Source organism: Micropterus salmoides, unplaced genomic scaffold (assembly GCF_014851395.1).
Source record: "Micropterus salmoides isolate LMB-PRFRI ecotype aquatic unplaced genomic scaffold, ASM1485139v1 Ms_hic_scaffold_15, whole genome shotgun sequence".
Taxonomy (NCBI): Eukaryota; Metazoa; Chordata; class Actinopteri; order Centrarchiformes; family Centrarchidae; genus Micropterus; species Micropterus salmoides.
The window spans coordinates 25059971-25074915 of NW_024040596.1; the positions used below are offsets into that span (position 1 = coordinate 25059971).

General features: G+C 40.7%; 1 protein-coding gene across 1 annotated transcript; it reads right to left on the reverse strand.

Annotated features, from left to right (window-relative positions):
* Positions 1–754: 754 nt before the first annotated feature.
* Positions 755–1580, reverse strand: LOC119903703 (gamma-crystallin M3-like). Its single transcript, XM_038719927.1, has 3 exons — positions 1479–1580; positions 1163–1405; positions 755–1030 (listed from the first exon to the last, which is right to left on the reverse strand). The coding sequence occupies exons 1-3, from the start codon at positions 1509–1511 to the stop codon at positions 755–757; spliced, it is 552 nt and encodes a 183-aa protein (XP_038575855.1). The 5' UTR covers positions 1512–1580.
* Between the last annotated feature and the right edge of the window lie 13365 nt (positions 1581–14945).

Here is a 14945-nt window from a genome sequence, read left to right on the forward strand (position 1 = left end):
AATATTGAGGCCAAAAGAAAAGGAAGTCTTTATTTCTCATGATCTGTCAGAACTGATAAAGTTATTACAGTTTTTCTCATTAGCTTTGCCACATGCAAAATATTACTGTAAAGCCAGCTGGTGATCTAGTTTCACTGTGGACAAGAAAATCATATATGTGAATGTGAATAACCTTTTGGTTAATGTGTTAGTATCTTCATCAAATATATCACAAGAGTGAAAAAATAGCAAATTGTAGAGGTCTAATTAGTATTTTTATGCCAGTTTCTTTTATATAAATTGATGTTGCTCCTCTTCCCTCTAGTCTGGCCTCCTGACTCTGTGATGTCATGCAAACATCCACACAAAAAAACTAACTGGTCACCTGAGTTAGAAATCAGCAACAGGCACTTAACAATGCAAATTGATGAATTGATGTGTGAAAGTGATTTCATTGAAGCGAGTGACATTCATGTCCTTAGTCTTTTTTCTAGGGATGTGGGGGGATTTAGCAGCTTTGGGGCAGATTGCAGTTTAGGACTAAAATGTAGAGCCACATTTCACATTTTAGAAGAGTTTGAGATGAACATTTGCTTTCTAAAATCTGCTTTCTGTCTAAAGAAAATCTAATTTATTGAATTTCATGAGCCATTACATATTTTATGGAATATAATATTATAAGTTGGGCAATAAGCTTGACAAAAGTCAAAGTAGTTCAGCAATTGCTTTATTCAGTAGCATTTGATACGTTCAGTGATCATTTAGTGAACATTTATTAGCAAGAGTCCATGATGCGCCTCATGCTCATCCACCTCATGCCGCTCATGCCCATGTCCCTGAAGTTCCTGTACTCTCCGGGCCTCATGTACATCATCCTGCCTCTGTAGTGGGGCTGCTCGTACATCAGCCAGTGGCCGTCCATCACGTGGCAGGACTGGCAGTCAGCCATACGGTAACGGTCCATGATGTTGTCACAGTCGTCCATCATCTCGTAACTCTGACCACCGAAGTTCTCCCTCTCGTAGATCTTCATCCTGAACTGGCCTCTGTGCTGTAAAAACAGTTTGAGAGTTTACATCAGCGAGGAGTCATGAAAGGTCTTGTATAATAGAGAATAGTATAATATTGTATGATATTAGAGGTCACCATGTCCACAACAAACCACAATTATATTATTATTTACCATGGGGATCATACGGCAAGACCTGATGCCACCACTCCATCCCATCATGCTCATGTAGTCAGCGTACTCGCCCCTCTTCATGAACCACTGGTTTCCCATGTAGTTGGGACGGTCATAGACCATGAAGCAGCCGCCCTCCACCCTGCAGGAGTGGCACCTGCTCAGGTAGGAAGTCATGTCAGAACAGTCGTTCATGCACTCATAGGAACGACCCTGGAAATTCCTGTCCTCGTAGAAGATGATCTGGAAAAAAAGTGAATCTCATTTTGTAAAAAATAATTTCTGGTTATTAGAAAAAGGTTTTTAATAGAAGTACCTTGCCCCTCATGTTCATGCTGGTGTTGCTCATGTTGGATGCAGATGTGCTGTTGCTCCTGAACTGCCTTCCTCCCTGGTTTAACCCCTTCCTTTTATACCAGACCAAACATAACAAATCAGTGGCCCCCCTCAGAGAACCCCTTACTCAGCAGCTATTGAAGCCTGTAGAATGCAGAGGTTATGTCCATTTTTCAGGCACTGGGGAACGAGAACAGTCTTTAGAAAGGCCTTTTGTCTCAGTGTAACATGTGAACAGGCGGGCCCCACTGTGAAAACCGTGTGTATGACCTGTATTGGTGCATATTTATTTCTTTTTGTTTATTTAAATTGTGCTTTGGTGTAATACATGTGTTACACAGACACATACACTTCAGAATTTGTTAGAATAAGCTTTGTGTATTGTGTGAAACACAGAACTTTGTCACGAATCCTCGGCCATGTTGTCTATATGTTAGTGGTTGTCTTTGTTTTGTTTGTCATTGTCTGTGGTTTAAATGCTGGTGTGTTTTTGTTCTGTCAGCTTTGTGTTTTTCTCCCTGTCACTCCTGGCATGTGGTTGGGGAGCGTGCCTATCGCAGTTCCCTCACACACACCTCGCTCTGATCTCATCACCACACGTGAGCAGTATCCACCCATGAAAGCCAGTACTAAAGAAGCAGCCAAACATCCAGACTCTGCCGGATCGCTGTGAAGTATTGCGTATGTTACCTCACACCAGCCAACTTATGGCGCGTTTGCTTTTGCTACCAGCCTGCTTTTGCCGTGCTGAGCTGTTTGCTTCTTGCCTGTTCTGTCAGCAATCTGTTCTGCTTCTCTCTGTTTCAGGAATCATACCTAGATCATCAGTGTCTTTAATCATCAAAGTCAACTGTTCCTTGTGTTACTGTCACAGAGATGTAGTTCTACTTGAAAAATCACATATTAAACCCATTTTAATCTTACAAGGGATACGTGTTTGTGCCCCTTTCATTTTTTGCCCCTTGTGTATGTCATAATTGTTTTTTTCTGCCCTGTGGCCTGTCAGAGCTGGTGAACTAGGTGAAAGCTTAGAGCACAAAAAAGTGTCCTGATATGAAAGAGAAGTGCATACATGATGTAATTCTCTATAAAACTGAGAATTTTGTAATAATGTAAAACAGATGAACATAGGGCCCCCTGGTAAAATAAATTTACACCTAATCAGTTGGAAATATCGGTTGGAATAGCAATATTCTTATTTTGCACCTCTATTATATATAGTAATTTAAGAAATTGTAATTCAGGCAGTTGTTTCTTTCTAATTTCTTTCTAATAACACATTTTCCTATAGATATACATAATAAGGTACTTGATTTAGATTTCTGTTTTATTGTATTTTCATAAAAGGCTTTGACTGAATAGATGAATTGTCCGACTAACATACTATACCTAAATAACATACATTTGTAAATTATGTTTGCATAAATTCTCATTAACTTTACATTTATAAAATGATACAATATAAGTTTTCATCTTGACGTCTATTTAATAACGTCTGTGTCTCTGATGTGTCCTATGTGTTTTGAGGAAACATGTTCAATCCAAAAAACGAAGCAAATGCAAACCATATTGAGATTGAACTCGCACTGGTTGTCATCCTCATTAGTCTGGGCACTTAAACTAGTTCCTTCCAAGACTATCTATGGTTCTGCCTAGCATTCCAGTGTTCAATGGTTAGTTTGTTTATTCTGTACTGCTTGTGTCTTGACTCTGTTTTGCTTGTTTCTCAGACCTATCTTCTGCCTATCAGATTCTACATTTGTTTGCCTTTCTCTCGAACTACTAAACTGGTACTGTGACCTAGCCTAACTGATTACGATAAACTGAACTTGCCGTGTACTACTGTGTCTGAGTTGTGCTTTTGGGTTTACTCCTGTTTAGTCTCTTCTGAAACGTGACAAAAGCTGCAATTTTCTAAAAATTAAAAGGTTGGCAGGAAGAAACAGTTGCGTTGAGTAATTTTGTGTTATCTATAATAAAAACAAATTTAAATATTAATGCATGCACATCTTGTCAAAACAAATACATTCTAGTAATATAAAATTATGTTTGTATATGTTAATGTTTATATTCATCCAAAGTGGATCCTTACATCACTGTCAGTGGAGTTCCATCTATCCATTTCCAGGTCCCCTCCTCATCTCTGTCGTTCAGACCAATCAAGGTGTCTTCTTTGGTTAATTTAAAGAGAAACGTCTGTTCAACATGAAGAATCCCGTGTTATATTTTTGTTTTAAACAGTCTCTACCCATGGGGACCTAAACTGACCTAAACAGGGATATTAAACCATGAATCACACACATGAACACACACTGTACTTGACTGTTTATCACCACCAGATCTGCTCCTTTGCATCTGCAGTCCTCTCTGCCTTTATCTCAGGAACCAGACTCAGAGAGGAAATAACAGGTACAACTGAACATCCTCCATCCTGCAGGACAGGTTTTCTCCGTGAGATACATCAAGAGATATTACAATGCAGATCAACAAGACTCATGCCAATACATTTGTGAAGTTAGTTAGCAACAGACAACTATTTCAATAAATTACCCTGTAATGATTCTCATTAAGTTGGTGTAGCCTTGTCGGATAGTTTAGGTTGGTAGGTAGGTACATTTATTGTCACAATATAACAGGTTATATAATGGAATTGAGCTTTGTAACTCCCTTCTGCTACATAGCAGACAATATACATTACAGAAGCAATTATAAAAATGGTTAACAGAAATAAACAATATTCAATGATTGTTGGACCAGTGCTGAGGATAAAGCAGCTAACCAATTTTACAGCAGAATAAAACATGTTTACAGCCTGGTACAAAAGATGGTTTTATTGTCGCTAATTTTGCCCTTCGTGACAGTTGTGAGGGGGGTGAATTTTTTTACAACTCAACCATTCAAATGATATTAAACCTTAAAATTCTGCATTATTAGGGGCGTGGCCACTTTGATTGACAGGTGGCTGCTGTCACTGTCACAGCTAGCCGGGTGACTGCCGTCTATTAGCTCAGCTGATACAGTCAGTCACGTAGCTCGGCAGCCCTGCTGGTTTGAGCCTTTTGGACGTTTCTTCATGCAGATACCGGACGAACATTGGAAGGCTGTGCGATTTATTGCAGAGAAAAAGAACCCTCACTAGCCTGTGCTCCTGTTGGTGAGTGAAATTGTAGTATTTTAATTATGTCTTACAGTAATTAGCAGGTATGGGTACATAAAGTTAGGTTGTTAAGTTAGCTAATTAGCCAGCTTCAGCTTTGGAAATGATGCTAAAATAAACACGAGTCTGCTAACTGCAGTTTATAAAGAATCATGCAGAGAAGTCAAAACGTATTAGAGAAGTGTTTGAATTTAAACACTTTGGAACAAAAGGCATCAGTTAGAAGGTAAGTAGTGAAGTAACGTTAACGTTAATTGCCCACGTTGTCTTTCAGCTGACATTATGTTACATTAATGTTAACGGTAAACTTGCCAAACAGGCATTGTCAGATTTAGATTGGTAACATTAAAGTTACCGTAACAGAGTGACTGTGTCACTAGAATAAGTGGCTCCACCTGGACTGAGGGATGGAGTTGAGGGGGAAACAGCGGTTGTTGCGGTTGTCGTGTAGGTCAAGACTACTATAACTTAGCTGGGTTGTAATGGCCATGAGATGATCATGAGATGGGTAATGTTAAAGTAATATTTGTTATGTAGGGAAATTAGCTGAATGACAACCGCGTCTGAGTTTGTCTAGGCTCTCCAGCTGTATGTATTTTTAACTTGTGAGGCCCTGCTTACATTCAAGATTTACTTTTGTGACAACCCAAAGGTTCATTACCATTCTCTATAAATAGATGTCAAGTACTACCAATACAACAGTAATTTAACATAAGAGCATAATAATGAATATATAATAAGAGCTGATTTGACTGATAGTGGTGTCCAGCAGCAAGATTAAATATTGCACACATCAGTAAACAGTGTATTGTACGTTGCCATAATCACTGTTACATGCCAGAGAGATTATCATGTTAAGGTGAGTTCAGTAGGTTTATGGCAGTTAGGAATAGGCTGTCAATAGCTTTCTGTGCCAGATGAGCTGATGGCAGCATCATTCCAGTGTTCATATCATTGACGAAGACTATGACGAAAAATATTCATCAACGAACCTTTTTCACTGACAAAAACTAAATAAAAAGTCAGATATGATGACGAAGAATGTGATAAAATATAACTGTCACTTATTGCTGACGAAAATATTAGGGAGGAACGAATGGACAAGAGATCCAATCATAACTACTCTTTTTGTGTGACAAGTTGGGAATCAGAGCAAATTTCTGAGGCTAGGCTGACCTGTGCAGAAGCAGCAGAGCCAACAGAGGACAACAAGACCGCCTGTAAACCATGTGCAGCAAAAATCGCTGGGAAAAACACCACCAACTTGAAGCGACATTTACAGAAGACTCGTCCAGAAAAACATGCAAAGGTAAGCATACACGCTAAGGTTATTTTATCAGATAAACCACAGTGATTCCGCTAAACTTGGAATAAAATAGAAGCTAAAGGAAACCACCACTGAACTGTATTGATTAGACGATTGTCTCGCTGAATTAATGAGTTTAAATATTCAATGTCCTCAAATTGAGTCAAATGTATACTATTATAGTAGATGTTGTGTGTGTGTGTGTGTGTGAGAGAGAGAGAGAGACAGAGAGAGAGATCTGAGGAGATTGGACAAGAAAGAAAGAAATCACAACTTGATTCCCCCTTTATTCACCCTCACAGATACAGAAGACGTCTGATGACAAAGATGACCATGGGCCAAGTGGAAATTAAGCTCATACTACTAGTGCAGCCCAGCAGCAGGCCATCTCTACAGCTTTCTTAAGTTCTTCAAAGTACAAAACTGAATCGAAGGAACAACAGACCACGGAGCAGGCCATAGCTAGATGGATTGGGCGCACAGGTTTACCACTCACAACAATTTAGGACTTTGTGCTAATGATGGCGATAGTAGATAGGAGACTAACAGTTCCAAAGAAAACTAACATGAGCAATTTGAATGTGTTACAGAGGAGTATTTACTGTTGTGGTGTTTTGTCTCCCCTCGTTGCTAGGTTTCGGTTGAGTGGTGATTGCGGACAGAATCCACCCGTGCTCAGTCAGCTACAGGATAAATGAGGCGGTTCCTCCATGGGTCGCTCTTTTTGTTCTAATAATAAAACGCGTGGTTAATTTTTCATCAGGTGTCTCCCATCCTTACTTTCGGTACTTAACATCAATGGTTACTCCCTAATCCCCTACTTGGATGTAACAGATTGAAACACAGTATGAACATGAAAGACAAAAATTCAAAGAGAGACTGGCTGCTGCCCGGAGAGTATCCATTGGCCTTGACTTGTGGACAAAAAAAGGACTGACAGCCTCCTTCCTTGCTATAAGCACATGCTACTTTTGTGTTGAACAAAGTAAACCTGTACACATATTGTTGGCCCTTGAACAAGTAGCTCACCCACACACTGCACAGTCTATTAAGACATGTGTGAACAAATGGCAAGAGTGGGCCATACCAAAAGAGAAGATCCTGACGGTAATAACAGACAATGGGAGTAATATGGTGGCAGCCTTTAAAAACACCACAGCAGAAGAAACCAGCTCTGAGGACGACTCCCCTGGGTCCACGATGAAAAGTGTCTCTGAAATTGATGACCAGCAGTGAGCCATATTTAGTTTATTCTTTTACATGACAGTCAATTATCACATGAATGAGTTTCCCCCTGTCACACACTGCATGCAGTATATACAGACACACACCAGCCACTTTATTAGGTTTAGACTTATTTGGTTGTCTTTTCTTCTTGTTATTAGGTACCATCATGTCGACAAGGAAATGGACTGGACACCGTACGTGGTGCATACCATACAACTTGCGGTCCACATGTTGTGACAGAGACAACTGTCAAAAGAGTCCTGTCTGTGGTGAAGCTCTTTTGCAAGTCCTCAGTTGCAACACAGAGGTTATTGGACCAGTGTGGTGTTATTGTTGTAAATGACTTCCCCACATGACTCCTCACAGTCAAAGATGCAGTCTGTCAAATCACAAATGACATGGGATGGGACAGTTTGCTTACTAGTGAGTGGCAAAAGCTTTCATCGTTGCATGACCTACTGCTGCCTTTTCCGAAACACACTAAAATCCTCCAGAGTGACACCGCATCTATGTCGCTAGTGGTTCCTGCCCTCTTTGATCTGCTGAGCCACCTAACTGACTTTGCAGAGAACACTCGGTACAGAGACCTTGCCACTCTTGCAGAGAAAATGAGATCCAAATCTGAACCAGCGTTTTGCTTGCCTCTTGGATTCAACCGACGAAAAGTTCTCAACACTTGCAGCAGCTGCCTGCTTTGTCAACCCAACTGTCTGTGAAATCCTTGTTAATGTTGATGTGGCTGATGGAAATATCCAGGAAGTGCTGAAACAGGCAGTGGTCAAATGCACTTCCCACGCAGAAGAAGAGGTTATTGAGGAACCAGAAGCAGCACCAGCGTTAGACTTGTTGGAGCGAAGTGCTTTCCTTAAAATGAACAGAAACAAATAGAACTGTTATATTCACTGCTATTTACAGAATTTCCTGTAGTTGTATATGCACAACTTGAAAGTTACTGATCTGGTATTTGTTTTGTTTTTTGTTTAATATGAGAGCAGAGTTTTTTTTTGTTCCATGCAATAATGGCATTACAGCTTAGCATGTATTTCACTTGTCTTGAGTTGAGCTCATTTATACGAGCTCATTGATACTTCTTTTAATTTTTAACAGAAGAATCTTGACATTACAACCAATGCATATTTTCTTTTACATATGTTTTGTTTTTCTTTTCAAATCTTTTTGATTTTGCACACAATGCACAGAGTAATAGATGAAGAAGAAGAAGATGCTTACAGAGTTGTTTTCTTTTTTGCGACATTTCAAAAGTACGCTTATAATTCGCATGAAAATTAGATGGAAACATGGCTAGTGAGATGTTGAAAATGTCAGTAATAACATCAACTAGATTGGCACAGGCTTTCAGTACATGGCCAAGAAGGCCCTGCTGATTTACTCATATTCACTCTCAGCAGGACTCTCCTCACATCTGCTGTGGATACTGACAGTGGCCGTTTTTCTGGAGGTGGAGTAGATTTCATGCTTGGCTCCTTGTTGATGAGATCAAAGCAAACATAAAAGGTGTTAAGTTCATCCGATAATGTGGCCTCACATATATCTTTGCTGTTGGTCTCTCTCCAGTCTCTGCTGATATCTCCACTTTTCCTCCTTGATGTCAGCTTTCAGTCTTGCTCTGGCAGTGCTGTAAGCTTCTTTATCAATTGACCGAAAAGCAGATTTTTTGTCTCTGGATAGGATTCTGTATGTTCATATGTATAAAAACTTTAAATTTTGAGTTCTAAATACTAAATATTCCAAACAAAAATGTCCTGCCAACTAAAATTTTTTGTTAAGATAATTTATATTTCATATGTATAAAAACTTATTTGAGTTCTACATAGTCTAAATATTCCAAACAAAAAAGTCATGCCAACTAATGTATGTATAAACTTAAACATTTGAGCTCTATACACTAAGAACTACAATATATATATATAAGTAGTGCCAATTAATTAGATTTGTGAAGATAACAAACAAAGCCACTTCAATTAATGTGTTTATTTTAAACAAACATTCAGTTTGATTTTAGTTAGAATTCTGCCTCCTTCATGCCCAGTGTAAGCTTTAAAACATTCATCACCTAATTTTAAACAGTTATTAAAACCTTGTATAATTCACAGGAGGGTGGGGGACAGTGAGGAGGAGTTGTGGGGTTGGAGGTGTTTGAGGGCAGACAGCAGATGAGTTAGTTGGGGGATGGGCAGGAGCCAGAGTATCAAATCTGTTAAAGAACAGATTAAGTTCGTTAGCCCTGTCCAAGCTGCCTTCAACTCCCCAGTAATGTTCCTCGTGCCGCTCCAGACCTCCCTCATGTTGTTCTGCTGGAGTTTAAGCTCCAGCTTCCTGTACTTCTCCTTAGCCTCCCTGATCTTCACATTCAGGTCCCCCTGAATGGCCCTAACCTCCTCCCTATTACCATCTCTGAAAGCCCTCCTCTTAGCATTCAGGATGTCCTTGATGTCCTTTGTTACCCACGGTTTGTTGTTTGGGTAACAATGGACAGTCTTTGTTGGGACAGTGCAGTCCACACAGAAGTTTATGTAGTCTGTGATACACTCATCAATCTCCTCTCCATGTGGCTCACAGAGAGCATCCCAGTCTGTTACCTCGAAACATCCCTGAAGTCTCTCATAGGCCTCCTCACCGTCCTTGTGGTCGCAGGCTGCCTTTTCATCAGAGGCACATACCACGGATTGATGTGAACCAGGTTGTGGGGAGGTGGGAAGAGCTGTATGCATCCCTAACGTTAGCATACAGCAGGTCCAGGGTCCTCTCCTCTCTAGTATGGCAGCTCACATACCGAGTGAAGTTGGTTAGTGTGGTGGTCATGGTGACGTGGTTGAAGTTACCCGAGATCACTATGAGGGCACTCGGGTGTTGAGTCTGGAGTTCAGCAATGTCTGAGTGGGTGATGTTACACACCGACGGGTTGGTAGAGGCCGGAATGTAAACAGCTACAGCGATGGCATGTGAAATTTCCCATGGCAGATAATATTGCCGGAGTCCCACAGCACTCAATGTCCGGGCTACAGATACGCTGTTTAACCGTAATATGACCGGGATTACACCATCTGTTGTTAGCTAGAACAGCAAGCCCCCCGCCTTTACGCTTACCGCTCTTGGTGTAGTCCCTGTCGGCCCGAACAGTCTGAAAGCCATCGATGGAGACGTTGTGGTCAGGAATATCGACCGGGGGTCGATAGTATTGGGGCACATTAAACTACACTCCCGGTACTCCTTCTGACTCCGGGCTAACACTGTTAGCTCGTCCATCTTATTAGCCAGTGATCTCACGTGCCCATGATGAGAGAGGGGAGACATGGCTTAAATCTCCTTCTCCTAAGTCTCTGTTGTCTGGACCCCTCTCTCTTCCCTCGCCGTTTGTTCCTCCTCTGCAACCTCTGTGTGTCCTCCTCCAGATCTCAGTGGGGATGTCTATGGGCCTGGGTGCCCCGGTCGGCTTCAGCGCGATCAGCTGGTCCCGGTTGTAAACAAAGCGGCCATGAAGTTGCTGCGCAACGGTGCCGTGGCTTACCAAAACTCTCTCAACTTCCATGATGAGAGAGAGTCTAGTTTAAATTGCGTATAGACCAAAAATCACACGAGATATAAAAAAGAAAGTTAAAGTTAGAAAAGAAGACGATGAACGACGGAGCAACTGCAACAGGCTGCATGCACGCACTAGACATGTTGTATGTTATATGTTTTGTTTAATTGTATTCTTACATTAATCCAATTGTTTACAACAATGTTCACACAACTCCAACACAGAGAAACATGTAATTTCAGGTAGTGTAACGATCCATTTTATATGCATTTGGTTACCTGTCAAAAGTTTCATATCCCCTTCTCAGTAATCTTCAATCTTGTGGTTGTCTGACAGTTGTCAAACCGAATTATCCAGTTCTAAGTCACATTTTTATGACCTGATCCATTTTTTTACTATTTAACCATATAAAGGACTTTAGTCACAAGTCTGGCTCTGGATTGTAACTGCTAAAATTATTATTAGGCATGTCCTGATCCAATCTCAACTTATTTTTTCACTCCGTGTATCCATACTTTCATTTATATTTGACGGCCAAACAATAAAACTTTGGCCACTACAAAATGATTATTTTTGAGGCTTGCAGTCCCTCTCTCTCTCATAGACACATAGGTTGACTCGTAGCAAAAGCGCCAACCATAGACTGTTAAACCTGAGACTAAATTGTGTATTCAGGCACACCACAAACTATGTAATCTACATTGCTTTGTAGGGATATTTACACAAGATTTCATGTGCATTCAAGTGCACTTCATAAACTCAAAAAGGATCAGATCAGGACTCTGTATCAGTCGATACTCAATATTATATTACATTTAGCTGACGCTTTTATCCAAAGCAACTTACAAATTGCTATACATGTCAGAGGTCACACACCTCTGGAGCAATTAGGGGTTAAGTGTCTTGCTCAGGGACACAATGGTGGATGGGTCTCAACAGGCGATTGAACCCAAGTCTCTCACACCAAAGGCATGTGTCTTATCCATTGTGCCATCACCAATGATGTTGATCAGATTTGAGGTAAAAAAAAAAAGGGATCGGGACATCCCTGATTTAATCACCTGGTCAATTTGTTTTTTAAAGAGGTAAGAACAACATGAACATCTGGATTTGAAGTTATCAGAGAAAGCAACTGGATAGACGTTAGCAGCAGCTAAAAGCTTGCCATACTGCCTCAGAGAGACACCGATTTTTAACATGAAACTGCTTAATTCAGTTTTTGGCTGGCCTATTCTGTGGTTTTTTTTGGATAAGAGGAGACCTCTGTGGATAATTCAGCTGCGATGATCTCATGCTACTTTAGGTCATCAGAGAAATTCATCTTTTGTCATTGTTGTTGAGAATCATAGTAGCAGAAACTACATATTATACATTCAAAAGATAAACCCCATGCTGTACTCACCAGCCATGTCAGGAAAAGGTTCTCTGATTTGTCGCAAACAAATATGGGTAGACCTTCAAGGCACGTTTTCCTTCAATGAAGTGCAATGTCAGATATCTGATTATCAGAAAAAAAGACAACAGACTTTACTCAGAGCAGTGAATTAAGGCCTATTTACACAAAACCACTCTGAATGAGCCAGTGGATGCAAATGTATTCATCTCTGCTTTGAAAAGCACTCAAAAAAATAAACTAAATAACTAAATGTTACAATTAAAAAAAAATAAAAAATCTGTCTTGCCTGTTCTCCCTGAAAAAATCAGGATTTACCCCACCATGGCCTCCGCTTCCACAATCGCCTTTCTCCTAAGGGAGAATGTGAGGTCCATCTTCTGTCTGAGATCCATGTCTTTCCCCCCTCTTCTTCATTTTATTCAAGACACTTCTCTGGTCTTCCAGTGTCAATGTAGTTTTTTGGATGTCAAGAGCATGATTGACTTCACCTCGCTTTGTTTTTTTCCAGGGAAAACCGACCCTCATCAACTTCGTCACCCCTCCCTCTTTTCCTGTTTACACTGACCTCATTACATCCAGCTTGGCGCAGTTTAGATCGTTAGTTTCCAAGCTTGTAACTGATCCTTGTTGTCCCGATGAGGATGACGAGCATGCAGATGAGCTTACCTGAGATGGTTCCTGACAGTTGGTGCAGAAATTCTTTGGTTATGCAAACAGATTGTTGCAGCAGCTATCCGGGTGGCTGGTCTCAGACGATCTTGGAGGTGAAGATGCTGGATGTGGAGGTCCCTGGCTGGTGTGGTTACACATGGTGTGCGGTTGTGAGGTTGGTTGGATGTACTGCCAAATTCTCTGAAACGCCTTTGGAGGTGGCTTATGGTAGAGAAATGAACATTCAATTCACGGGCAACAGCTCTGGTGGACATTCCTGCAGTCAGCATGCCAATTGCACGTTCCCTCAAACTTGCAACATCTGTGGCATTGTGCTGTGTGATGGAACTGCACATTTTCGAGTGGCCTTCTATTGTGGCCAGCCTAAGGCACACCTGTGCAATACCCATGCTGCCTGATCAGCATCTTGATATAGAAATAGGCCTTTTGTGTACATAGAAAAAGTCTTAGATCATTGAGTTCAGCTCATGATGAATGGGGGCAAAAGACAAAAAAACAAAAGTGCTGTGTTTATAATTTTGTTCAGTATATATATATATATATATATATATATATATATGTACGTGAAAGTGTGATGTGTTTGATCAGACGTGGACACAGAAAAAAAAAAGAAACAGGAAGGATAAAGCCTGCATGTTGCCTGTGACATCACAGCAGAGACATGTAGTTGATGGTTACATCATACTAAAAATGTTTGTACAGTTAATGAAAAATGCTGTGGCAAAATTATGTTTTAATGGTCAATAAGATGTCTGGTCTGATTTACATTTTATTTATACTCCTAAATAGTTCCTAATTTACTTACATTTTAGTCAGGAGAGATAGAATTGCAGATATGCTTAAAGAATGATAAAATAAATGTATTGACATAATACACAATGGCAAGGTTGAAGAAAGGGAAGTGTTTGGTCATATTTTAAGGGTTTGATTCCATACAGTCAATAAGTAATAATCCCCCAGATGGAGGCTAGACACTGGTGGGATGAAGGGGTGAAGAACAATGGCTGATGATCTGGATGGATGAGATGTGGAGTAAGACTCTACACACTCTAAGGACCAACTGGGAAGACTGGTTGCGATGAAGACCAGTGGTGAATGGGGTGGAGGGGGAGTGCATTGATCTGACATTGAAATGACAGCAATATGATTGGCTCACAAAGGTTGTGGCAAAATCTCATTGGTTTAACTGAACAAGTGAATGCCTTCAGACAGCTGATGAATTTAAAGCGGGAAAAATATAGGGGATGTACTAGAAGAATAAATGTGAAATATATGAAAAATAGTTTTTCTTGACAAATAGATTTTTTATTTTCAGCACACTCTATATAATATTCTCCATAACAAAAGGGCACTCGGAGAGCACAGACCTGCGCCAAGGACAATAGTCCAGTTTTCTATGAGATGCACATCTGCAGCCACTATACACTCACCTAAAGGATTATTAGGAACACCATACTAATACTGTGTTTGACCCCCTTTCGCCTTCAGAACTGCCTTAATTCTACGTGGCATTGATTCAACAAGGTGCTGAAAGCATTCTTTAGAAATGTTGGACCATATTGATGGATAGCATCTTGCAGTTGATGGAGATTTGTGGGATGCACATCCAGGGCACGAAGCTCCCGTTCCACCACATCCCAAAGATGCTCTATTGGGCTGAGATCTGGTGACTGTGGGGGCCATTTTAGTACAGTGAACTCATTGTCATGTTCAAGAAACCAATTTGAAATGATTCGAGCTTTGTGACATGGTGCATTATCCTGCTGGAAGTAGCCATCAGAGGATGGGTACATGGTGGCCATAAAGGGATGGACATGGTCAGAAACAATGCTCAGGTAGGCCGTGGCATTTAAACGATGCCCAATTGGCACTAAGGGGCCTAAAGTGTGCCAAAAAAACATCCCCCACACCATTACACCACCACCACCAGCCTGCACAGTGGTAACAAGGCATGATGGATCCATGTTCTTTCTGTTGACGCCAAATTCTGACTCTACCATCTGAATGTCTCAACAGAAATCGAGACTCATCAGACCAGGCAACATTTTTCCAGTCTTCAACTGTCCAATTTTTCCAAATTCCAAATTGTAGCCTCTTTTTCCTATTTGTAGTGGAGATGAGTGGTACCCGGCGGGGTCTTCTGCTGTT

Excerpts from the sequence above, each read along its gene's own strand:
- LOC119903703 (XM_038719927.1), bottom strand. The coding sequence starts at position 1,511 with ATGAGCAACACCAGCATGAACATGAGGGGCAAG. Across the intron at positions 1,406-1,478 it reads GCATGAACATGAGGGGCAAG|ATCATCTTCTACGAGGACAG; the intron begins GTACTTCTATTA and ends CTTTTTTTCCAG. Across the intron at positions 1,031-1,162 it reads CTTGCCGTATGATCCCCATG|CACAGAGGCCAGTTCAGGAT; the intron begins GTAAATAATAAT and ends CTGTTTTTACAG.